Here is a 27,663-nt window from a genome sequence, read left to right on the forward strand (position 1 = left end):
TCAAAATGTTGGTAGGCGAAAGGGTAAAACTTTAGTCGGCAATAAACCTATTTGCGACCAAACACTTTGATCACCAAAATTAATAATTTTACCGACCCATTATTTAATTGCAAAATGTACCATTGCGCCTACCAACATTTTGGTCGCCAAATGTGAATGGTGAAGCACCGACTAATCATTTGGTCGCCAAAAGAGGGAAAACCAAACCAAATTTTGGTCGCCAATTCAATTCTTTTTGTTTATCAAAATAAAAATAAAATATAAAAAAAATTCCATTTGACCTATAATAATCCATCCAAACTATTCAATATAACTTGTAATTTGCAAAAATCATTAAAACCACCAAAATCAACTGAATCATGAGCATCCAACAAAATACATAAATTAGCCAATACTTAACCTGTTTAATTAAAGTCATCAACTATTATAAGTTTTCATCCATAAGTAATTCCAAACTACATAATCGTCCAATTAAAAAGGTCATGTAATCTATATAATCATCCAATTCACATCCATCTAATATAAAAATTTAAAACATAACAAGTAGTTATTATGTTTTAAATTTTTATCTATATGCATCTATCCAAAATATAACTTGTAGTTTACCCAAATATTTTCCATACAAATCTATCCAAAAATATATATAATCCTTAAAAAAATGTAGCAAGTGCCAACTAGTCCTGTACAATTCGGCTTCATGCACAAGTTCATCCATCTGTACAAAAGAAAAACAAAAATAATGTCAAGTAATTTTTTTATGAAAATATTTGCACATCACTCGGATTGTAAAATTGGACAAAAATTGAAAAAGGTACATGAAAAGTAAAGATAACATGAACAAATTAAAGGACTATCAATACCATTTTGTAAATTAAACAACATTCATATGTATACATCTAATCAACATTAAAATTCTATCAATATCAATGCACCACACTCAAAAAATTCCACGAGTAATAGATGTATGACCCGCAGATTAAATTCTATCAATATAATATTCTAACAATTGAAATAGATGTTATCAATCAATGCTTCCATTTGGATTTTCTACCTCATATTGCAATAACTGGACAACATAAATAAATATTAGATCTAGCAAGTTAGTTACTATGACCTGTAGGTTACAACACTTGTGATATTTAAATCTCTAACCGTGCGTCCTATCAATGCGCCGCTTGCTCTCACAAGTTTGTTCAATCTAGGCCGAGATGACCGTTGTGATTTCGGTGGTGTTGTTTGGGGGCTGTTTCCAATTTTCGCCCCCAAACGGCCGGTTTTTGCCTTTTTCTCACATTTTCTTGTCTAAATCTCTAACCGTGCGTCCTATCAACGCGCCGCTTGCTCTCACAAGTATGTTTAATATAGGACGAGCGACCATTACGATCTCGGGACTGTTTGAGGGCTGTTTCCAATTTTCGCCCCCAAACGGCCTGTTTTTGCCTTTTTCTCACATTTTTTTGGTCTAAATCTCTAACCGTGCATCCTGTCGACGCGACACTTGCTCTCACAATTTTGTTTAATCTACTACGAGGTGATTGTTATAATCTCGGGGCTGTTTCCATTTTTCGCTCCCAAACGGCCCGTTTTCGCCTTTTTCTCACTTTTTTTTTGGGTCTAAGTCTCTAAACATGCGTCTTGTCAACGCACCGCTTGCTCTCACAAGTTTATTTAATCTGGGCCGAGGTTACCGTTATGATCTCAGGACTGTTTGGGGGCTGTTTTCAATTTTCGCCCCCAAACGGCACGTATTCGCCTTTTTCTGTCACATTTTTTTGTCTAAATCTCTAACCGTGTCCTATCAACGTGCCGCTTACTCTCACAAGTTTGTTTAATCTAGTCCAAGGTGACCGTGATGATCTCGGGGCTGTTCCGTTTTCACCTTTTTCTCTCACATTTTTTTGTCAAAATCTCTGACCGTGCGTCCTATCGACGTGTCGCTTGCTCTCACAAGTTTGGATCCATATTATTTTTTGTACATTGGATCCATATTTAGGTAAGCAAACAAACCCTACAACCAGAATTGTTCATTTTTTGCCCCCATCCCTAGAACACATATACTAAAAAAAGTAACTACGGGTAAGCCCAAGTACTATGTGTAGTGTGATTTAAGAGATAATATATAGTTATGGATCTGGTCTACTTTCCTTCACATAACAAACTATTTCTTGCAATGATTTGGATAATGTAACATTATCCTTTAAAGACTACACTATAATGCCTAATAATGAATCCATGCCTACTACCACTAATTATATAGGTCTTGTGTAGTAGGGCTAGATCAAGATCTTTCATATTGAAAAAGGGATCCATGAATGGTTATAAAATAATAAAAAATTATTAACTAATTTTTTGGCAGTGGGCTTGCCGTAATTATTAATGTTATTTGTTTTTTTGGCAAAAGGATATCATTCAATCAGATTTGGTTATGAGATACATCATAATTTTAAGGTATTTCAAGATTATAAAATAAAAAATTATATAAAACTCAAATGTATATAATCTTTTCAAGATTGTATGATTACAGGTCCTAATTAATCATATGTTGCATGTCTGGAGAAATTGAGAAAAGAAAGCAGAAAGAAGGGGGAAGCGGGTTGCACTTTATTGGTAGAGGCTACCATGAGAGGGAAAACAATCTAGTTCTATCTGCAAATGTAACAGACAATAATTACAAATAAAAAATAGAGAGGTAGTGCTGAAAATGCATGCCTACCCAAAAAGGAATCAGCCAATGCAACTATTTGATTTTTGTATTTGGCTTTTTGGACACTAAACAGTAAATCCAAGCTTCTCTATATAAAGGCCTTTTAAGGATAACCAGAGAGCAAAGGATTAGCATCATTCTCTAGTGAAATATGGAGCTAAAGCAAAGCTTGTAGTTGGAGTACTTCTTCTTTGGGGTTTTGCTACTCTTGAACATGTTTGCTTTTTCTTTGGAAAACAAGACCATCCATTCTTCTATTAACTGGGTTGTAAGTACTTAATTCACCATTCCTTTTTACCAACTACTTAATTTTCAGAGTTCCAGTTTTTTTAGTGTCGAAAGACCACTATTTTTCTCACTTGTCACCATTTGTTCCATTTGGATATATTTAACAAGGTATAACCAACTCAGACAGATGGTCATACCTTTCAAAGTTATATCAATTTATGAATCCAAAATTATATATTTATGAATCAAAACTTCTTGATACGAGGCTTATTATATAAAATAAAACTGCATGATTATATCATGATGATATATTAATCACCTCCATTCTTCCTTTAATCTACTGCAGAGTTTAGTTCAATTAACTCTTGAGTTAACCCAATTGGCAACTCAACTCACTTTCATCACCTACCGTCCCAACCAGAGGGTATTTCTAGACTCCATTTTCAGACATGCAAATGAAGGATACAGAGAACACAAGGATGAAATTGTGAAAAAGTGAAAAAAGGCTATTTATTCCCATGAATATATTCCCTCCATCACAGATCATAAAACTCCATGATGAGGAATTCCAATTCTCATAGTATACATACAAAAAAAAAAAATGGAATTAATACATATGAATAACAAAGTAGTTACCGTTCTCTTCCCTATACAAAGGCTCCGCTTGGCTAGAAAAGTCTATTAACTCATCCGGTAAGCTCAGTTTTGGCCGAAAAGCACCACTTTACTCGCTAATTAATTTCCAGAAACTTCCCTTGAATAATGGATTAATGTTTACTGACTAGCTCTAAAAGAAACCTTTAGGCTGTGGGAGCTTCCACACTAACTACATGAATACTTAAGAATATTATTATTACCCCTCTATTCAACAGAACAGCAGCCAAACACAAGGCATTGTGGACTCTAGATTAGTGCTGTTCAGCAAGATAACTAAAGTGACAGCACCTTTTTAATTGGTGGTCATAATCAATCTACTTTGCTTTACTCTCAAAGGCATTAAAGTACATGCCCCACAAAAAAAACTTAAATCTTCCCTACTAAATCAAAAAATTTGCACAAAAATATAGGGCCACTACTACAATGAATAAGAGAGCCATCATAATATCATATAATGTAATGTCCAATAATTAAAAGGTTCATTATATGAAGGCTTTAACCTGATGTAACCACTGTGCTGTACACACACAAACAAACAAACAAAGATCTAATAGAAAACAATGCAGAGCCTGAGTAAAATCAAAGCATACAAGCTAGGAGCTTTAAGTAGTTCCATGAACTACCATAATAGGAAACCAGAGGAACAAGAATTTAAAGCAAAAACTCCACAGAAAAGTTTCAAGCTTTGAAATCAATAGAAAAGCATGTTCTGTTGTGCTGTCTATAGACAACCCAGTGGACTGATTTTTCTATGTTAAAATCAAAACATTTGATCAGTTTCTATTCATAGTTTTCCCTCTTTTGGTGCATATGGTATGGTTCATTGTAGAGGTATTGTGGTTGTCTATTCCTGTTATTCTAAACTTCGTTTGCACATTTTGTCAAACACATGGTGAGCAATAGGGTGAGGAACAACACTTGATGAGTAGAGACCAACAACCCACAATATAAAATATATCTTTGAACTCCTTGGCTAAAGTCAACAAAATAGATGAATTGTTTGATAAATAAAGGAGCCAAAAGCATTAGAATAACAGAGTATCCAAATCTATACTCATTTAAAATGGTTTTTCTTTTTGAAGTTATGGTGAAGTCAAACAAACAAGATGCTAACAATTCAAATTCAAGATTATTATTATTTTTTTTTTATAATAAACACATCTATATATATATATATTCTTGACATGCATAATAAATAGATAAAAAAAGCATTTGAAAGTTGACACCAACAAAAAACTCATCTATATATACATATATATATATTATTGACGTGCATAATAAAAAAAAAAAGCATTTGAAAGTCACACTCATCTTTGTCATAACAAATACACCACATAGACATGTTACATAATGTTGGGAGTAACCACCCAACATTGTAAGGCCCCCTTGAAATTCTTATACAAAATGGAAAAAAAGAAAATAAACAGGACATATCTGCATGTATGGAAATGAAGGATTGCGATTCACCTTGAATGGCAAAAGAAAGATCGAAAGTAGTACAGACATCAATTCCAATCTGAAATCTAAACAATGATAAAAATGTCCAGATAAAAAAGGCTGGTAAGCCTAGTTTTAATGTGTATCATGAAAATCATATAAACTAATTTCATAAGCAAAAACACTAAATTAACACAAAAGACACATATATAAACAATAACAACAAGAAGACATGACAAAAATTAGAACAATAATTAAATCTGTTAGTTGCCTCAAATACATCACATGACCAGATGACGACAATTGGAGTTTTCCGTTTATCAAAGTCAAATTTAAAAATCAAACTATTATAATAGTTTATGTAATAATTAAGGGGGGGGGGGGGGGGGACACCAACACCAACAACACAACAAAGCTACCAGTTGTAATTTTTAATTTTAGACACTGTTCATGCCATCAGCTCATTTTATTTTAATCTTATCTTTCACTCATTTTTCCAATCACTTTCCTTTTCTCTCCACAAATCACTCTCCAGATCCAAGATTCAATCACAAACCCAAAAAAAACCCAATTTTAATTTTTCTAATTATTCCACTGCCTTCAATTTCTGAAACTCCTAAACTTTTGCATAAATATACATATCTAAAGAAAAAAAAAAAATCCCAATTTTGAGTGGGTTTATGTAGCTCCACCAATGATTACTCGCATATACAGAAATATATGCATACATAAGTCCCCACAATACATATATATATATATATATATCAGGTTACTCATACATGAATACTTAACTTTTTGTTGCATCTATGGAATTGAACCAAACCATCAAAATACACAAGCAGACATTCAAATAGCCTATCTTGTAGAGAGGGATTGATCTGATTCAGGAAAAAGAAAAACAAAGAAATTGAGAAATTAAGGGGTGAAGAAGAAGATTGAATTACCTGAGACATATCGAAGGAGAGATCTATAGGAGAGAGATTGTAGAGATTTTGGTTGGATTGAAAAGAGAGTTTTGGTGTTGAGTTGGCCGAAGCTGGTGGGGGTGGGGGAGGAAAGGCCAGAGGGTGCCGACGGTAGTGTCATGGTGGTGGGGTGGTCGGTGAGGGTAGCCAGAAGGTGGTGCCGGCAGTAGGGCTCGCCGTTGGAAAGAGAAGAGAGAGGAGGGACAGAAAGGCGGGTTCTTCTACACAGCTCTTGTGTTGGCATTTGTAGCTTGCCTAGCAATCTCTATGGAGGGTTTGAATTTATTTTCCCCTACAACAGTGTTGGTTGGCTATTTGTCACCCTGTGCATTTAACAAGCAAAACGACGTTGTTTTGATATCTGTGACTAAATTGTATTAGTTGCTAAAAGATTTTACTCTCCTGCCCAATTTTACACCCTCCCGCCTATATTTTTGGCTACTAATATTCTAAATTAGTCGCAAAAAATCACTTTTCTGTAACTAAATTACTTTAGTCGGTAAAAGTATGAACTTTTAGCTACCAATTTTTTTTCTAGTCGGCAAATATAATTTTTTTGACCAAATTTTTTTTAGTCGGCAAAAGTAGTCGGCGAAAGTGTAATTTCTTGTAGTGATTTTAATTCATAATGAAGTCAAAATTGAACCAAAAGATGAACTTAAGATGGGAATGAACTTAAGAAGTCAAAATTGAACCAAGTAGATGGGATTTACAATGTCCCTATTGAGATCTCAAAAAAAGGCTTTTCTCATTGGGGAAATGCTTTGGTTGGATACTTCATTGATAAAAGATTTTCTTTCCATTATGTGAAAACTTGGGCGGAGAAACTTTGGGGAAATTTGCTTGAGGACGTTGTCTCCATTGACAATGGTTTTTTTATTTTTAAAGTAAAAAGTGAAGAGGCTATGGACACAATCTTGGAAGATGGCCCCTATTATGTTGGGGCTAGATTGATTATTATTAAAAAATGGCAACTTGGCCTAAAACTAACAAAGTGTGAATTTTCAAGTGTGCCATTGTGGGTGAAGTTGTACAATGTTCCTTTGGAACTTTGGAGTGAAGAGGGTTTGGGTTACATAGCTAGCATCTTGGGAACTCCTCTTTATTTGGATCAGCCAACTTTCAGGAGAAGCAGACTTATGTTTGCGAGAATTTGTATTGAAGTGCCAGCAAATAAAGAGATTCCTAAGTCTTTCAAAATAAATCTTGGTTATGGTGACCCATATGAGATTCAAGTTGAGGTACCATGGAAGCCCCAAAGGTGTGATGGTTGTAAGACTTTTGGCCATACCACTAATTTGTGCCCTCAAAAGCCAAAGTCTTTGAACCCTCTCTCCTTCAAACATGAGTGGAGAGTCAAGGACACTAAAACACAAATTCCGACTAAATGGGAAGTGGTGAAGAAAAAGGGGAGAGATGGTGGGCAAGGTTCAACGCCATTGATCAACAAAGAGAGAGAGACGCAGTATTCTATCCCCTCAACATCTAAAACCTTTGATGTCCTTGAATGTGATATGGACGAGTTAGGAAATGGAGATTCAAGTCAAGAGTTGAGAAATAGAGGGAGTCCATCTCCAAGTGATCCTAGTTATGGGGAGACTTCAAAAGAGGATAACAGAAGAAAACTTAAAGCGAAACTTCATGACTTGAAGAATGCTAGAAGGAAGCTCTGAATCCTTGTTTTGTTGGGAATGTTGTGCTTGTTTTCTATAAGCTCAGTTTGTTTTTTGATGGAGTAGTTTATTTTGTTTATTTTTGTGCTCCCATCAAAAGCTGTGTGTTGAACTTCATTGTATATTTTTCTTTTTTGGTTATAATATGACTTACTTATAAAAAAAAAAAGAAGTCAAAATTTCATAATTTTGTGGATATGGGTTATATGGGTCACCTATGGATCGTCTCATAGGTCAAGTTATTTAATTGGTTTTTGTTTATGTTTCTTATTTGATCTTTAGATAGGTTTTGGAAGTCAAAGTTTTAGTAATTTTCTTTATTAGTTTTAATTGGTTTAGGGAGTCGCCTAGTTTTATATAAAGTCATGTAAGGCTACTAATTTAATAGACTTGATGTTTTAGAGAATTTCAGAACTTTGAAGCTTTATTATGGATTGTTAGATGCAATTAAACCCTAGGTGTGATCGCTAATGTCTCCAGGAGTGATTCATAGAATTATCTTTCCGCCTCCCCTCCTTCTTTGTTGAATTTCTGCACTTAAACAACAAAGTTACTGTTCAAAAGCTGGTGTTTGGAACCCTAAACAGCCCATGTTTTGGTCTCTTTCCTCACATTTTATCAACCCTAAACCAAGTTCATACCATTCATTAATTGAAACCCTAAAATCCCCACTGATTTTCAACTTTAAACCCAATTAAAATCAACCCCAAAACCTATGGTTGTTGCTGCCCCTACTTGTCCTACATCAAAGTGTAAGAAGTGCATTTGATTGATTCAATATCGATGAATCTAGAAAAGAAGTTTGAGGGCATAGAGTCAAATCCTTGCTGCAAAATCCCCATGATTCAGATTCGCGTACAGATACAGCTACAACTACAATACAATACAAAGATACGATAAACCTAAAAAAAATATGATGCAAGTAGATCAAGATAAGTTCGTAAAATATATATATATATATATATATATGTATTTATATATTTTAGCATTGCAGTACACTCAAAGAAATTTAAGAAACCATTATTTAGGAATTAAGTATGAGACACTAGTTTAAGAGCCAGTAGACATTTTATTTTTGTTCTATTGGTCCTATAAAAAATTTATTTTATTATGAAATCTATACCATTTGTATAGTCCTTGTGCAGTTCCCTTTTACAATTAAAAGTATTACATACAAAAGTATTATTTGTAAGTTTACTTGCCTTTTTAATTGTTGAAATCTAATTTTAGTATATTATTTAAGTATGGATAGGCCAAGAAACGAATGATATACTTACAGCATTACATCGGCAGGCCGTCAAGGAAGTCCAATGGAAATTCAACAATAAAAGACTGGCAGGACAAAACAGAAGCACTGAGACAACCTTTGCCGTTTAGATCGGTGCTTTTAGAGACTTGTAGTATGGTGCAATGAAGGCGGTATAGTGACTCATCGGGGGCAACCCAAAGCAAACAGAAATGATCTTCAGCTAGATGAAGCAAGGATGATGTAAAAAGATAATCACCACACCTGAGATGGTGCTCAATCTGCAGATCTTCTATGGGTCCTGAGAAGAGCGTTTTTTTGTCGAGATGGTATGCATTTATCTCATGACTGACCCAGTACAGCATATTGCCAACTACTACTGGTTGGTTTAAAACGAGCAGAGAACGATCAAAATTGAAATCTAACCAGGAATTATGTGCAACATCATACTCATAAGAAGCATAAGAGCCCTGTAATACCACCACAATCTTGTTGGAAGCTTTACGAGCTACAGCAAATAAACAACGATAATTATAAGTAGGAAGAGAAGGGGGAAGAGGGGGTGAAGGTAGAGCTGTCCATTGACCCTGACCCCCATCATCATCAGGCCCACATGGCTCAAAAACCTCAGCCCAATCACCACAATCCGGAGGAGAACAGCCGCCAAAGACGTATAACTTGCCATTGAGAGCCACAACTTTAGCTTCCGATCTGGGATTAATCATGGGAGAAGCTTCCTTCCAGGCCTCCGTGGGACGATTAACATCAAAATATTGGACTCGGCGAGTGTGACCATCATCATCGTCACAGTTTCGAAAACAACGACCGCCAATACAGTAGATGATGGAGCCCAGCGCAGCCGAGGAGGAGCCATCGGAGGAGTCTGGCTGGACCTGGATTGGAGATAGAAGCCGTGAACGCTCTCCCTCTCCCTTGTGGCGATGATTATGGTGAAAAACAAGATTAACTTGTCCTCTTCGGCATCGTCTTCTCCTCTCCTTCTTCTTGTTGCTGTCACTTCCTGCCATTGTGAAGTGGAACCATTCCGTCATATTGTTTTCTAAAAGCCTTCCGCGGAAACAAACAGATTGAACATGACGACGAAGAAGAGGGGATGCTGAACTTGATGACTCTGAAATTTTTGGCCCTACTCTGCCGATTTCAGTTCTTGCAATCTTCGTTCTTGCCTTCCTTTTTCCCGATCCTAAGAGAATCGCCATAGATGCCATCACATCCAAAAACAAAACTCTTGGCTCTACTAGGCTTTCGGAATCGTGAAAGACCGACGTATTCAGGGTAGGCAGCAGGCAGCGGCAACGCTACAAAAACCTAGTGTAAAAAGCTAAATTACTGTAACACCCACTATATTCAATCCAAATCACATTCAACACCCCCATTTAATTTTAGAAAATTCTATTTCCACATACTTACTTACCTTTGTGCACACATTTAATAGTTTATTTTTTTATTACAGTTTGTCCTAAACTAAAATTACTGAATTGTCTTTATCTTCCCCACCACTACCCTAATTTCTTAACCCTAACCCTAGCTACCGCTCATCATTATTTCCGTCACCGCCATCAACTCCGTTACAACTTCTTTGCCGCAAAATCGCCATCCTCTCTTTCTCTCTTGGGTTTGTGTAGTTATGGCGCTGATAATACTTGTGACTGGTGGTGCTGGGTATATTGGAACCCACACGGTGCTTCGATTGTTTTTGGATGGAAATGCATAAACAAACACCTCTTACCATGCCCTCTTTCCACTTAATTGAAGTGACGGTAGTTTTTGTTGTTCCTTCATCAACAAAGGTAAAAACCTTCGTGAGCTTTGTGTCTTCAAAGTATGGATTAAGGCTAAAATTCTGATGAATATATAATAATAAAAAATTTAATAACTTATGTAAATTCATAATTAAACCAAGCTCTAACCAACATGTCATTTACAGTGCCTCAATGTTACAATTTTTTCTTTTAAAATGAATGAAAATTCTTTTCAAGACCAAAGCAGGTGAGAAGAAACAACACTAACATATGTAATAGTGTAACCCAACTTGTATGGCCCGAATCTTACTTTCTATAAGGTTCATATATATATGTATACTACGTGTTTGTATATATGTCTGTGTGAGCTTTTGATGTTAAAAGTTTGGATGTTTTTTAGTCTAGAGAATGACTAGGGGAGGGGTAGAGGGAATGGCGGAGGCAACAATAGCAGTAAAAGTGGGTTGAAAAGGGGTAACTCAAAGCCGCCGCCATCGTCGATTCATGGTTATAGACAGCAATAGTCGACAACTGACAATAGGTGTTGGTTTAGGGTTTCAATGTTAAAGGGAGGGATATTTTTGGCAAAAAGGGTTGTGCATTGAGTAAAATGCAAAATTTAAAATTAGTTGGTGTGTGCATTGAGAGAGGATGTGGAGTGAGATATTTTGGTATATGGAAATAGAATTACCCATTTAATCTCTATAATATATCACTAATTTCCCGTGTGGATAAATCTAGCCGGACCATCTCATCAGTTCAACTCAAATTATCTTGCCTAAAAACAAATTATTTTATGAAGACAAAATAACGTTGTTAAATTCAATTTTAATACATCAAAATCAATACTATTTCATTTAAGAAAAACATTTGAGCTCTCTCTCTTGGAGAGCCAGTGGCTCCTCAAGGTGAGGTTGGTAAGGTTTCTTGTCGACAACACCAACTCAAAAGATGAATTTTGTCATGGTTGTTTGTTAAAGGTTGTCGGTCCTTCTTTGGGTGATATACCAGTTGGTTGTCTGCCCTCTTAGGTGGTTCTTCTCTTTATTTGTAAGTCAAAGGAAAGCTATGGGTAGGGTTTACTTCACTTCTGCAAGTTGTTGGACTTTAGAAAGATCTCAGTGGTTCTTCACTACGACTTTAAGGAAGCATTGCAACTTTGTCCTTTGTGGACCCACTAGTTAAAGTTGGTCTAGTTGGAAGTTGGTAAGGGTTATGGCTTACCTTTATTGCGTGAAGGAGGATGGACGGATAGCAGTGGCACTGAAGTTGGAAATGAATTTTTGAAGAAAGAAAAAGTCACCTACCAGGTCAAGTATTTGTGCCTCCTACTCGCTATCACTGTAGGAGTGGGCTAAGTATGGATTTGGAGAAATCGACGTGGGATCTTGAAACACATGATCTTCAACGCTATTTAATCAAATATGTTCTCGATGTTCGCCATTTTGTCTTTTACGTTATGCAACTTGCATATCAATGATATATGGAACCTGGAAAGAGCTGTCTTTGTTTATGGATGGAGCAAAGATTTCTTTCTGTTCTTTTTTGAACATGAACAAGACATGCATCGTATTGCGGAGAAAAGACCATATGCAATTGATGGTGCGTTGTTAGGCGTCGATTATTGGGAACCAGACATGATTATGGAACACCTCGTAATAGAGAAAATGGTTGTATGGGTTAAATTATTTGGCTTGCCATTACAATGTTTTATAGAAGAAGCTGGTTTTCGATTAGGAAAAGCAATTATTGAAGTATGTAAGGTTGATCATGATACCCTAATGCCTCGTAATATCCGTTTCTTACGTATTAGGGTGTGGATTCCAATTGATCAACCGTTAATTAGCAGTTTCTTTTTAAAGTTTAAAGATGGACATCATCAATGGATCACATATAGCTATAAAAGACTTTGTCGAGTTTGCCGAAACTGTGGTAGGGTGGGTCATACGCAAGGATATTGCTCTTTAACTTTTGATGAAGCTCGAAGCATGATCAATGCACGTATAGATTCAATGGAGAGCTATTTAGGCATGCCGGTTATGCATCAAGCCAATAAACCCATGCATACATCAAGGATACGTGCCAATGTTCATCATCCAAATCAACGAACTACTCGAGTATTCCACCCGTAGACCCAAGTTCCTATTCCAGAAACTATGCCGGTTTCCACATCATGGCATGATGAAGTTATGCAAATGGTGGATATGGACCAATTTGTGGCGCACTGGGAAAGAGATTGGGAGCAAGGAATCACTCTGGATTATTTAGTGTAAGATGCAAACCGGCCATTGAATCAACAAAACTAAGAACAAGGTAGAGGCGTCAGTATGGTTGTTACCAACCGACTGGGGCCGCCAACAGATCCTTAAAAGATCTAAAATCTGCTCTCTATGGAATGTGGGTCATGAACCGGTTTATACGGTAGGTGAGCTGGCGGTACTATGGAGTAAATGGGAGGGGGAATTGGCATCAATGGGCATTAACCCTAGATAGTTGGTAATTAATGGGGGTGATGATGTGACGAAAACACTAAGTGAAGCAAAGATCAGTAAAATAAATTTTCAACATCATACACAGCAGGAGCAGCCAGTTATTAATGGGGAAAAGTTAGACATCATGAAATTTTTTTCATGAAAATGATCATGAAAGAGTTATGATCCTTGGATTACCTTGATTAGTGTGTAGTGTTTTATTCTAAGTGTGATCCAAGGGTCACAAAGCTTTCATGATTATTTTCATGAAAATTTTTCATGATACCTAGCATTGCTGTTATTAATGAGGAAGATGAGGTAGTGATTTGTGGGCTTAAAGCAAAAGGTGTGGGTTCAGGGCTTAACATACCTCTGGGTGAGGCCCAAATTCCACATCAAGTTTTTCACAGAAACACGGCTAGGCCTTCAGAACACTTGAGCCCAATTCTTAATAATATTACCCAGCCCATACTACCGGTAATGGACCCCATCAACAACATTAGGTCAGGGGCAGGTTCATACATGGTAGAGGAGTTAAACAAGGCCTCAAATGGGCGTCCAACTAAAAAGTGAATCATTAAAGTGGACTCAGGCCTCCTTATGGCATACGACACAGAGGTGTTGAAGAGCATAGACGAATCTGGAGGCGCACCATGGGACATGCAAGCTTCTGTATTTTCCTATAGTGTTGGCAGACAGTCGGACTCAACAAGTTACGCACACCATCTGGGATATTTTCAGCGGCAATGGCACAACAAGTTGAAAAGAAAGATCACACAGCCGCTGGTGTGGTATCAAGGCAGCCTCGCAACTACATAACTTTCAGTGTCTGAAACGGTAGTGACACGTTGACAACGCAAACTCGGTGCAGGACGGTTACGCTGAAGTTGTTGCACTGATTGGAATTCTCCAGTCTCTATGCGTAGGCACAGCATCTGCAGTGGGGAGTTGAGTTTTCGAAGAGGGAGAAAATGACGATTAGGTGTGGTTAATCAGAAAAGTACCAAGGTGGCCCAAGGTTCGAAATCCAGATACGATACGGAGGTTAGTTCACCTGAATCTTATGAGCAATATTAGTGGGGCTGTCCTAATAAAGTAGCCATGTAAAGATTCTATATCAGACAAGAAGCCTAGAGAATTAAAAAACTATCTATTGAGTCTATAGAGGCTTGGCAAAAAGGGGTTTTGTAGGAGGTTGTCCCTCAACAACTCCAGAGTCGCCATGAAAATTTTAAACTGGAACTGCAGGGGCGTGGGTCATCCTCTAACCCACTACAACAAAATACAATTTTGGCGACTAAAATTGGTGACTAAAACAAATTTAGTCACCAAAAGTTTTGGAATTGGCGATTAAAACTTTTTTTTTGGTCGCCAAAAATATAATATTTAGCTACTAAATTTTTTTAGTTGGGATATATTGATTATTGGCGACTAAAAAATAATTTAGTCGCTAAAAATACTAGAATTGACGACAAAAAAAAATATTAGTCGCCGTATATTGAGTTTTGGCTACTAAAATATTTAGTCGCTAAATGTAAAATTAATTTTTTTTTTATCTTTGGCAATCAAAAGTTTAGTCGCCAAAACATATTTTCAGCAACCAAAAATTAGTTTAGTCGCCGTATATTAGGTATTGGCTACTAAAATATTTAGTCGCCAAATGTAAAATTAAAAAAAAAAAGAAAAAAAAACTATCTTTGGCGACCAAAAGTTTAGTCGCCAAAACATATTTTTAGCGACCAAAAATTAGTTAGTCACGAAAAAATAAAAATTGAAGGGAGACATTTCTAATTTAAATTTGAGGGATTTATAAAAGTAATTGGCGACTAAAAAATTTAGTCGCTAATGGTGTAATATATATATATATACATTTGGTTGCCAAAATTTTACCAGCGCCTCTGTCTCTCTCTCTCTTCAGCGTCTCTCTATCTCTCCAGTGTTCCTCTCCCTTCCCTTGCGGTCGCCGGGAATCGGAGCATCAATTCCTACTCCTTTTGGTCACCGTCACCTGAGATCCATGATGAGTTCATGAACACCAATTCGGAGCCAAGATCCAGAACAACTCCGAGCCAAGATCGAAGATCTCAACTCCAAAGTCTCCTTCCTCAGATTCTAGACTCCCTTCGATGATTACCACCATCGCTCTACTCCTTGCTTCTCCCACATCGTTTTAGTCGCTTCCGATGACGATTCCGGTAAACTCGGGGCTAACCCCATTCCCGTCTCTGCCCATAAGCCTGTTCTAGTGGGTACCCATTTCGATTTTTAACTTTCTCTGTGTGTTTTTGTTGTGTATTGAATGTGTTTGATATGTGGATTGTGTGGACAAACTCTGAAATGGGTAATGATGACAAACTCTGAATTTGGATCATTGGTTTGGGTGATTGTTTGTTTGATATGTGGATTGTTAAATATTTTGCCCACCAATTGTTTGATTCTATGCTCAAGTGACAAATTTATCAGAAACAATTGGAACATGGTCACCAAGTGTTTGAATCTGTTTGAATCTGCTTTCACAATTGAACATGGTCACCAAATTTATTAGAAAAAATTTCACAATCTGCTCTCTTTACCTTATCAACTCACAAAACCCTCCACCATGCATATCAGGGCTATTATTACATTGTGCAATTTTATGGAAGATTGCATTTGGAGGCAGCGAAAGCTTTGCATCATATTGAGGGGAAAGCACTTGCTGGATGTCTTTCGTAGCAGAAGATACAGTGCCAGCAGTTGTTCCATAGCTTTTTGTCGTGCCTTGCTCCTGTTTATGTGGTCATTAAGAGGCAACTAGATACTTTATTCAATAGTTTTAAGCATCGTAGTGGTATCTCCTATTACTCTAAATATGGTTCTTTCTATTTCATGCAATCGTTTGTTTTCGTTGAACATGTTCTTTTTCTAATCCTCACACTCATAGTTAAAGGAAAATCCTCCACTCATGCTTAAATCTATTCCACATGGTGTGTACAATTTTCTTTTGTTTTATTTAGCCAATTCACTAATTTTGTCCCAGTTTTTTATTAGATGCTTGATTATTCTGATCTAGTTCAGATTTTCTTTTTCTAGAAGTCATTGAGAGCTATTTTTGTTGGTAGAATTCATTTACGTATATCATATCATATATGAATGCTTTGTTAATTATGCAATCTAGGAGAACTAGGACTTGCTGTGCCTTTTAGATTTTTCAACTGTGTTTTTCAGATTTTCGCGAGGAGAAATGGGTTACACTACAGTTTATATTAGTAAGAGTTGAAAGATAGGTTCATTTGTAACCACTATGTTTACTAAAGTATTTCTTTTTATTTTTTGATAATTTTGAATGGCCAATAAAATCTTGTAACTGTTTAGCATTCCATTTAACTGCATGTGTTTGGACAATTTGTATTTCTTGATGACAACTCATTAATTGGACAATGGCAAAAAGTTCGATGATAAGTTGTGTTAGTTTTTTATTTTATTTAAGTTTATTTTTAAAAATCATGTTGTATGTATTTATGGCCTTACTGAATTTGTTCTGCAATATTTGAAGTCAGAGAATTAAATGTTAGAGGCCATTAAATGAAATTTATTTGTTTGTAGTAAAACTTAATAGTCTTAAACACCTATCAAATCCTTGGGAATTTTGTTGATAAATTACTGTAGCAGCAACAAATTGCACTAACATACCAAACTTGAGATTGTAACCAACCCAACAATGAAAGTTCACAGCAAGAGACAAAAAAGATACAAATGGAAGCTAGATATGGAGGATACACAATGCACAAGCCATGTTCAGGTTTCTGTGGTCGATGATTATTCATTATCAAATGCACTTAATTGGAAAACCACTCAACATATGTGAACATGGATTATTCTATTTTCATTTTATAGAATCTGGAGAAAATGCAACTTGTAATATTGCATGGTTACAAATGCCAATACAAAACTAGGAATGTTAGGATCATATAAATGTTAGTGATAAATGAGGGAAAATATGTCACTTCATCTTCTCATTATGTAAATATTGTGTTAATGCTTACAAATTTTCTTAGTGCATGTCGAATATCTAATTCTAGTGTCTGTCTGGATTAATTGGGGGTGAATTGAGATGATTCCCTATTTACAAGTATCCCATACTTTTTGGGTATTTTAAAAACAGATAGTTTAAATAGAAAATATATCCAAAATGATGTGTTAATGATATTTTTGTAGCCCCACATGCAAAGATCATTTTTTTTTAAGCTCATCAGTACTTTACATTAAATTGATCACAATATAAAAAATTACTGAATAGTTGTCTTTGTGGGACATTAACTTAATTTGTATATATTATTTGTAGTCATTATTTTCAAATATTTAGTGTCATAGTAATTTGTAGATTTCAAATGGGAGATTGGTCAGGACTAGGTGTGCACATAAAAAATCAATGACATGCTTGACATTTTCTAGCGATGATTCATTTCTTATTTCTGGTTCAGAAGATGGCATGATCATTATTTGGCCTATGATCGGGTAAAAAAAGTGAATCTTCGTTTCTTCAACAATTTAATGTTTGTATTTGAATGTCGTTTAGTTTTATTTTTCAGGAAAAATAAATAACTGACTTTGTAATCACATTGTTTGGTGGAAGTTGTGAGAACCCGAATATAAAAATTTAATAAATAATTAAATAATAATAATTTTACAATTTCAAATATTTTGATAGTAAATCCTAATGTACAAATTAAATATTTAGGGGATGTTTAATTAATTTTTAAACTATGAATAAATTTTTATGGAAGTCCACAATTTGTAAGACTATTGATAATAATCTTAATGATAGTAACAATGATAATAATAATAATAAACTAGTTAGCAAGGGGCAATTTTGAAAATTTATTATAGGTGGATAAAACCCTAATGGTGAGATATCAATCCTTTTCTTAACTACCCTAGTAGCAGCCGTGAGATATAGAGAAACGGGAGAGGGAATGAGACAGCTTGTTTCAGTTTTGTGGTGTCTATTAGCAAGGTAATCTTCCTCACTATCTTCCTTTTTGTTCTTATTTTCTTTATTTAATTCCTTGTGCCGTTGTGAGGGTTGTGTGGCTGGTCGGTTTTGGGATTATTTTATATAGATATACCTGCATACATACTTACACTAATGTAACAGTAGAGTTAATTGGGTAGTCAAATATATCACATGTGTATCTCGGTTGGTTTGTGCGTAAGAGTGGTCATCTGTGGCAAAGAAATTGTTGGATATGCAGGTGTGTGTTTTATTATTTCTTTATATTTATTTGGTGGTTTGGTTATGCTGTGAAGGAGTTAAAGAGAGAGGTATTAGTATTTAATAATGGATTTTCTTGTGTAAATGGGTTGCTGGGAAGGTTTGGGTTGCAATGGTGGATGGAAATTATTGATCCTAAAAACATAAACTTTAAATTTTGAGGAACCATATCAAACAGATGAATTTTGAAATGAAATTTTTACAGTAGATTAATTACATATTGAATTTCATATCTGAATTTTCTCATAATTTTTGAGAGTCAAAATCCATATAAATTGAGGTATTCAAATCTGTCCAGGAAACCAGTCCGAAACAGTAAATTCGGGAGTGTTGTTCTCTTTGGGTATAAATCCAAAAATTATAAAATCAGAGCCATTAGAACAGGTTACGAGTCTAGTTTCTTGCATTTTTGACCTTGCGTGATTTCTTGTGTATATTAAGAGAACCGTCAATTTCTTTAAAGTGTTGTAGAAAACAACCTGTTTGAATATAATAAATTTTAGATAATTAATTGGATAAGCAAATCAAGTGAAACCAATTGGGTTTGAAACTTTGGTTATATTAGTTGATATCTGGAGGTTTTTGGAATTTTTCGAATAGCGTGGAGTGGGTTTTGTAATTTTCAAAGTTCGTGAATAGATTGGGAAAACTTGTTTAAAACTCTGTTTTACCTTAAAGTTATTTTTAGTTAAGTTTCGATCGGAACCCATGTCTTGGGTGATTTTAGACCTTGAAGAACATGAACTTAGGTAATATTTAAGAGTAATGGTGAGTTGGGTTGAGCCGTGTTAGTGCGCCTTAGTTTGGAGTTACTTAGTTTATTATTCCTTTTAGTATGTTTGAATTGGTGGTGACGTGTAGTTTTAATACTTTGTTCGGGGCACTAGTTGGACTTTCATACTTTATTTGAGTATTATATTTTTTCATTTTTAGGTGAGTAGTTTCATGCTACGTATTTTTATAAATGTTCCCCTGCCCTGAACTGTTGGAAAATTAAATTGTTGTTTTAAGACTAAACTGTTTTGATAAATTATTATATTATCAATGAAATCAAATTATTTCTGAAACATGTGTGAACTTAGCATACTGTAAACTATTTGTTTTGGTCTCATGTTTATAATGATGAACTACCATGTTTTGCGAAACTGATGTGTATTGATTATTGGGACCATGTGTGAATTTAGTCCAGGGAAATTATTCCACTGTGTGTGGTGACTTTGGCCACTAGGGAACAGATCCGGGTTGGGCTGTGATGACTCTAGTGCTCAACGATTGTAAGGAAAAGACCTTTAAAAATAACTAGGTGACCTTCAATCGGATCGTCTTTGAGAAAAGGCCCAGGTGCCACCCTGAGGATGACTCTTAGTTGTTTACCATTTCCAGGTGTTAGAAGGATTTAGAGTAGACTCATGGCATAACGGGGACTCGTTTGCATGGACCTCTAGGGCATTCATTTATTTTAGAAGTGTTATGTCAAGTTTGTGCATATTTATATTTATTTTTATTGAAGTTCATTTAGGATTATTTTTGATATGTGGATTGTTTATATCCCATAAGTTTGGATGGTTTTGATTACGGTTGATTTTGCCGTTTATAATTGTGACATGTCTGGATTGAGTTTTGGTTATTTTTAATTGGACTATTGTTTAGTTGTTCAATGTGATTATGGATTTGTGTTTTAGGCTTACGTGTGCCTTGGGCTATGACCTTGTGGGCCACGGCCGGTCATACCCGAGTTTGGGGTGTGACAATTATGGTATCAGAGCCATAGTTTATCGAGTTACATATCTTGCATTTCATCATTTAGACGAGGTCCGAGGCCCTATAGTCCTTAATAGTGTTTGGTTAAGTTAGTTTTGTTTAAGCTTGCGTTGAGTTTTTCTTAATTTCATTTTGAAGGTTAAGAGATGGCACCTAGGAGAAGAAGTGTCAATGCTCTTGGAACTGATCAATCAGCCGCTAATCGTAGAGTTCCCCCTGTTCTTATACCCCCTACCGCACCACCTATTGCTCTAGTCATCCCTGAAGCACCAGGAGTTGTTCCTGCTGCACCAGCCGCACAGGTTTTGCAGTCATTGTTAGGATTACTGAACAGTCATGTAGCCCCACAACCAGCAGTTCACCCAACTTTAAGTTTGGATAGAGGTTCCTTATTTGAGAGGTTTATGAAGGCAAAACCTCCAGAATTTCACGGAATAGTGGACCCTATGGAGGCAGAGGCATGGGTACTAGAGATGGAGAAAATATTTGATGTTCTTGGTTGTTCAGCAGACCAGAAGGTGGCCTTTGCAGCTTTTAGGTTCAACGGTCAAGCAGAGCATTGGTGGCGCATGGTGAAGCGTCAATATGAGGGTAGAGAAACAGAATTAGTGTGGAGCAAGTTTCTATAATTGTTTAATGAGAAATACTTCCCTGAAGCAGTGCGAAGGCAGAAGCAAGTAGATTTTCTCAATTTGAAGCAAAATGACATGTCAGTGGCTCAGTATGAAGCCAAGTTTGCGAAGTTGTCGAGGTATGCCCCACATCAGGTGGCCATAGAGGAAGATAGAGTGATGTTGTTTGAGAATGGCTTGCGGTCAGAGATCTCTGCAAAAGTAGCTATTTTGGAGATGAAGACATATTTTGCATTGGTAAGCAAGGCATTACTAGCTAAAAGGGGAGCAAAAGAGGAAAAGAGAGTTGAGGAACAAAAGGCCAAGGAACCACAAAACAAGAGACTTAGGGATGAGAGACAAGCAGAGCATCGTGGTAGTGGTAGCAATCCTAGCAAGAAGCCTTACACCCAAGGCCAGATTAGCAATGGCATGAGGCAGCAGAATCGGAGGATTTGTGATAGATGTGGTAGGTCACATTCTGTTGGGTATAATTGTGATGGCACAGCTTGAATATGCTTTAAGTGTGGCAAGTCTGGGCATCTCTCTGCACAATGTAGGTCTAAGGGACTGGGAGGTTAGTCAGTAGCACAGTCATTTCAGGGGCAAGCGTAGAGACGAACTTTTTATAGCGGTGGGTTTAACCAGAAGCAGAACAGTGGCAAAAGTGGGACTACCCAAGGTCAGGCATCCGGGAATGGGACTTAGGAAAAGAAGTCAGTGGCTACCCAAGGACGTGTTTATGCCCTCACTAGAGAGGAGGCTGAGGCTTCTCCATCTGTGGTGCAAGGTACACTCCTTATATCATCTGTACCTGCCAGAGTTTTAGTTGATTTAGGATCTACACATTCTTTTGCTACACCTAAGTTTCTACATCATTTGTCTATTCCTTGTGAGCCTTTGGATGTAGCTATTGCTGTGTCTACTCCATTACGAGAAACAGTAGTGTTAGGAGATATTTGTAGATCTTGTGAGATAGAGATGGATGGTAGAAATTTTCCAGTGGATTTGATTTCTTTAGAGACGAAGGATTTTGACGTGATTTTGGGGATGAATTGGTTAACAAAGCATTATGCCTCTATTGATTGTTTTAGAAAGAGGGTAGTTTTTGCTATGCCAGGGCAACATGAGTTTTTCTTTCAGGGAGATGGAAAAGGGTCTTCTATTTGTTTTATTTCTTCCCTTCAGGCTAACCGAATGTTGAGAAAAAGGTGTCATGGTTATTTAGCTTGTGTGGTGAGTACTGAACAACCGGAGCAGAGGTTAGAGGAGTTGCTTGTAGTGAGGGAATTTGTTGATGTTTTTCCAGAGGATCTACCTGGTCTTCCTCTAGACCGTGAGGTCGAATTTTCCATTGACTTGGTCCCCAATACAACACCTATCTCTAAAGCACCCTATAGAATGGCACCGTTGGAGTTGAGGGAGTTACAAACTCAGTTACAGGAGTTACTAGACAAAGGTTTTATTAGGCCTAGTGTTTCACCTTGGGGAGCACCTGTGTTGTTTGTGAAGAAGAAGGATGGGTCTATGAGATTGTGTATTGATTATAGAGAATTGAACAAAGTCACAGTGAAGAATAGGTATCCTTTGCCACACATTGATGATCTATTTGACCAGTTGCAGGGAGCTCAAGTATTCTCTAAAATTGACTTGAGGTCAGGTTATCACCAGTTGAAGGTAAGGGATGAGGATGTTCCTAAGACTGCTTTTAGAACCCGTTATGGGCATTATGAGTTTTTGGTGATGCCTTTTGGTCTCACAAATGCACCGGCCGCATTCATGGATTTGATGAACAGAGTATTCAAACCCCAACTGGATAAATTTGTGGTAGTGTTTATTGATGACATCCTAATTTATTCGAGGAGTAAGGAGGAGCATGAGCAGCATTTGAGGGTAGTACTGCAGATCCTTAGGGAGAAGAGATTGTACGCAAAATTTAAGAAGTGTGAATTCTGGTTGAGCAGTGTATCCTTTTTGGGTCATGTAGTGAGTAAAGATGGGGTATCTGTGGATAGCACGAAGGTGACATCAATTGTTGATTGGCCACGACCTACTTCTGTGATGGAGGTACGTAGCTTTCTAGGGCTTGCTGGGTATTATAGACAGTTTGTGGAAGGATTCTCCCGTATTGCTTTGCCACTAACCAATCTCACCAGGAAAGGGGTAAAGTTTGAGTGGAATGATGATTGTGAGCGTAGTTTCCAAGAGTTTAAACAGAGATTGACATCAGCCCCAATCCTTGCCTTACCAACAGATGGAGGTGGTTTTGTGATTTATAGTGATGCTTCACGACAGGGTTTAGGATGTGTGCTCATGCAGCATGGGAAGGTGATTGCTTATGCGTCACGACAGTTGAAAATACATGAGAGAAACTATCCTACGCACGACTTGGAGTTAACAGCTGTGATTTTTGCTCTTAAGATCTGGCGGCATTATTTGTATGGAGAGTCATGTGAGATTTACACTGGTCATAAAAGTTTGAAGTATATTTGCACATAGAAGGAACTAAATTTGATGCAAAGAAGATGGCTTGAGTTACTAAAAGATTATGATGTGAATATTTTATATCATTCGGGGAAGGCAAATGTGGTTGCAGATGCCTTGAGTAGGAAGGTCGCAGTTGGAGATGTAGCTGCTTTGTCTATTGAGAGTTGTTTGGTGGAAGACATGAAACGTTTGAGACTTGAGGTTGTTACACCTGGTAATAGGGCTTATTGTAGTCAATTGACAGTTCAGCCGACCTTGAGAGAACGGATTCGTTTAGCACAGGAGATTGACCCCCAATGTGAGCGTATTAAAGGAGAGATGGCAGAGGGTAAGCACATAGACTTTGTGGTTAGTGATGATGGGTTGCTTAGATACCGTAGCCGAATTTGTGTTCCTGCTAGTGGTGATTTGAGGAAGGAGATTATGACGGAGGCACATAGTTCTAGTTACAGCATTCATCTTGGAAGCACTAAGATGTATTGGGATCTTCATGAACATTTTTGGTGGAATGGTATGAAGGGAGATATTGTAGAATTTGTGGCTCAGTGTTTGGTGTGTCAACAGGTTAAAGTAGAACATCAGAAACCTGCGGGGAAACTACAACCCTTACCTATACTGGAGTGGAAGTGGGATCATGTTACCATGGACATCATGTGTGGATTACCTCGTACTAGTAGTAATCACGATGCAGTTTGGGTAGTTGTTGATAGATTAACCAAGTCAGCACATTTTATTGCAGTATGGATGACCTATTCTCTAGCTCGATTTGCACAGTTGTATGTGAAGGAGATTGTTAGATTGCATGGTGCACCAGTGTCAATAGTATCAGACCGGGACCCTCGTTTTGTGTCTAAGTTTTGGGGTGTGTTACAATCAGCTATGGGTACTCGATTAAATTTTAGTTCAGCTTATCACCCTCAGTCAGATGGGCAATCAGAGAGGACTATTCAAACCCTTGAGGATATGTTGAGGGCTTGTGCTTTGGAGTGGAGAGGTAATTGGGATGATTATTTGCCGCTCATGGAGTTTGCCTATAATAATAGTTATCATTCTAGTTTGGGAGTAGCTTCTTATGAGGCTTTGTATGGGAGGAAGTGTAGGTCTCCTTTGTGTTGGTATGAGGTTGGTGAAAGGCAAATGTTGGGACCTGATTTGGTGGAGGATGCTACATAGAAAATTATCACCATTAGAGAGAGATTATTGATTGCTCAAAGTAGACAAAAAAGTTATGCTGATCATCGTAGGAGAGACTTAGAGTTTCATGTGGGGGATATGGTATTCTTGAAAGTATCACCATGGAAAGGAGTGATCAGGTTTGGAAAGAAAGGAAAGTTGAGTGCTAGATACATTGGTCCATTTGAGGTATTGGAGAAGATTGGTGAGGTTGCGTACCGTGTTGCCTTACCCCCTAGGTTGGCAAGAGTGCATAATGTGTTTCACGTATCTATGCTGAGGAAATATGTGCACAGTTCGTCGCATGTGATAGATTATGAGCCACTTCAGATTAGAGAGGATTTTTCATATGAGGAGATGCCTGTTCAGATTTTGGATTCGAAAGAGAAAATGTTGCGTACAAAGGTCATTAAATTGGTTAAGGTATTGTGGCCTAATCATCTAGTTGAAGAGGCGACTTGGGAACACGAAGATGAGATGCGCGAGAAATACCCACATCCATTCTCATGATTTACTCAGGTTAGTTTCGAGGACGAAACTTTTCTTTTAGGGGGGAAGAATGTGAGAACTCGAATATAAAAATTTAATAAATAATTAAATAATAATAATTTTACAATTTCAAATATTTTGATAGTAAATCCTAATGTACAAATTAAATATTTAGGGGATCTTTAATTAATTTTTAAACTATAAATAAATTTTTATGGAAGTCCACAATTTTTAAGACTATTGATAATAATCTTAATGATAGTAACAATGATAATAATAATAATAAACTAGTTAGCAAGGGGCAATTTTGAAAATTTATTATAGGTGGATAAAACCCTAATGGTGAGATATCAATCCTTTTCTTAACTACCCTAGTAGCAGCCGTGAGATATAGAGAAACGGGAGAGGGAACGAGATAGCTTGTTTCAGTTTTGTGGTGTCTATTAGCAAGGTAATCTTCCTCACTATCTTCCTTTTTGTTCTTATTTTCTTTATTTAATTCCTTGTGCCGTTGTGAGGGTTGTGTGGCTGGTCGGTTTTGGGATTATTTTATATAGATATACCTGCATACATACTTACACTAATGTAACAGTAGAGTTAATTGGGTAGTCAAATATATCACATGTGTATCTCGGTTGGTTTGTGCGTAAGAGTGGTCATCTGTGGCAAAGAAATTGTTGGGTATGCAGGTGTGTGTTTTATTATTTCTTTATATTTAATTGGTGGTTTGGTTATGCTGTGAAGGAGTTAAAGAGAGAGGTATTAGTATTTAATAATGGATTTTCTTGTGTAAATGGGTTGCTGGGAAGGTTTGGGTTGCAATGGTGGATGGAAATTTTGATCCTAAAAACATAAACTTTAAATTTTGAGGAATCATATCAAACAGATGAATTTTGAATTGAAATTTTTACAGTAGATTAATTACATATTGAATTTCATATCTGAATTTTCTCATAATTTTTGAGAGTCAAAATCCATATAAATTGAGGTATTCAAATCTGTCCAGGAAACCAGTCCGAAACAGTAAATTCGGGAGTGTTGTTCTCTTTGGGTATAAATCCAAAAATTATAAAATCAGTGTCATTAGAACCAGTTACGAGTCTAGTTTCTTGCATTTTTGACCTTGCGTTGATTTCTCGTGTATATTAAGAGAACCGTCAATTTCTTTAAAGTGCTGTAGAAAACAACCTGTTTGAATATAATAAATTGTAGATAATTAATTTGATAAGCAAATCAAGTGAAACCAATTGGGTTTGAAACTTTGGTTATATTAGTTGATATCTGGAGGTTTTTGGAATTTTTCGAATAGCGTGGAGTGGGTTTTGTAATTTTCAAAGTTTGCGAATAGATTGGGAAAACTTGTTTAAAACTCTATTTTACCTTAAAGTTATTTTTAGTTAAGTTTCGATCAGAACCCATATCTTGGGTGATTTTAGACCTTGAAGAACATGAACTTAGGTAATATTTAAGAGTAACGGTGAGTTGGGTTGAGCCGTGTTAGTGCGCTTTAGTTTGGGGTTACTTAGTTTATTATTCCTTTTAGTATGTTTGAATTGGTGGCGACGTGTAGTTTTAATATTTTGTTCAGGGCACTAGTTGGACTTTCATACTTTATTTGAGGATTATATTTTTTCGTTTTCAGGTGAGTAGTTTCATGCTACGTATTTTTATAAATGTTCTCCTGCCCTGAACTGTTGGAAAATTAAATTGTTGTTTTAAGACTAAACTGTTTTGATAAATTATTATATTATCAATGGAATCAAATTATTTCTGAAACATATGTGAACTTGGCATACTGTAAATTATTTGTTTTGGTCTCATGTTTATAATGATGAACTACCATGTTTTGCGAAACTGATGTGTATTGATTATTGGGACCATGTGTGTATTTAGTCTAGGGAAATTATTCTACTGTGTGTGGTGACTCTGGCCACTAGGGAACAGATCCGGGTTGGGCCGTGATGACTCTAGTGCTCAACGATTGTAAGGAAAAGACCTTTAAAAATAACTAGGTGACCTTCAATCGGATCGTCTTTGAGAAAAGGCCCAGGTGCCACCCTGAGGATGACCCTTAGTTCGGTATTGGATCCAACGGGGCTTATAGCCTTGAGAACCATGTGGCATATTATTTGTTTTTCTTGGTACCTAGAAAATTATTGGTGTTCATGTTATAATCTGTTTTAAGTGGAAAATGTCGTTTATCATGTTCTTGCAAGACATGAGTATTTTAATTGTTGAACTGTGGAACCTTCTTTTTGAAACAGACTGTATTTATCAAACTGTATGCCAACCTAGTTTGTGTGATATATATCTTGTTTTGGAATTGAGCCATGTTTTCAAAATTGTATTTACTATCCATGTTGCTACTCACTGAGCTATCAGCTGACTTAGTTGTTTACCATTTCCAGGTGTTAGAAGGATTTAGAGTAGACTCATGGCATAACGGGGACTCGTTTGCATGGACCTCTAGGGCATTCATTTATTTTAGAAGTGTTATGTCAAGTTTGTGCATATTTATATTTATTTTTATTGAAGTTCATTTAGGATTATTTTTGATATGTGGGTTGTTTATATCCCATAAGTTTGGATGGTTTTGATTACGGTTGATTTTGCCGTTTATAATTGTGACATGTCTGGATTGAGTTTTGGTTATTTTTAATTGGACTATTGTTTAGTTGTTCAATGTGATTATGGATTCGTGTTTTAGGCTTACGTGTGCCTTGGGCTAAGACCCTGTGGGCCACGGC

General features: G+C 36.6%; 2 protein-coding genes across 3 annotated transcripts; one reads left to right on the top strand and one right to left on the bottom strand.

Moving 5' to 3' along the window:
* Positions 1-403: 403 nt before the first annotated feature.
* LOC114320490 (uncharacterized) lies at positions 404-10,299 on the bottom strand. 2 transcript variants are annotated; one of them, XR_014343924.1, is made up of 3 exons: positions 8,942-10,232; positions 5,057-5,112; positions 404-715 (listed from the first exon to the last, which is right to left on the bottom strand). XR_014343924.1 is itself a non-coding variant. In XM_028267552.2 (2 exons), the coding sequence occupies exon 1, from the start codon at positions 10,137-10,139 to the stop codon at positions 8,946-8,948; it is 1,194 nt and encodes a 397-aa protein (XP_028123353.2). In that variant the 5' UTR covers positions 10,140-10,299; the 3' UTR covers positions 404-715; positions 8,942-8,945. The 2 variants fall into 2 exon arrangements, 1 of the variants encoding a protein (XP_028123353.2); XM_028267552.2 differs by lacking the exon at positions 5,057-5,112 and having other exon boundaries at positions 8,942-10,299.
* Positions 10,300-12,097: 1,798 nt separating this feature from the next.
* LOC145802345 (uncharacterized) lies at positions 12,098-12,805 on the top strand. The gene has a single exon (XM_082895044.1). It carries the CDS (start codon positions 12,098-12,100, stop codon positions 12,803-12,805), a length of 708 nt encoding a protein of 235 aa, XP_082751170.1.
* The last annotated feature ends 14,858 nt before the right edge of the window (positions 12,806-27,663 follow it).

This window comes from Camellia sinensis, chromosome 11 (genome assembly GCF_055761805.1).
Source record: "Camellia sinensis isolate YWXY chromosome 11, ASM5576180v1, whole genome shotgun sequence".
Classification (NCBI taxonomy): domain Eukaryota; kingdom Viridiplantae; phylum Streptophyta; class Magnoliopsida; order Ericales; family Theaceae; genus Camellia; species Camellia sinensis.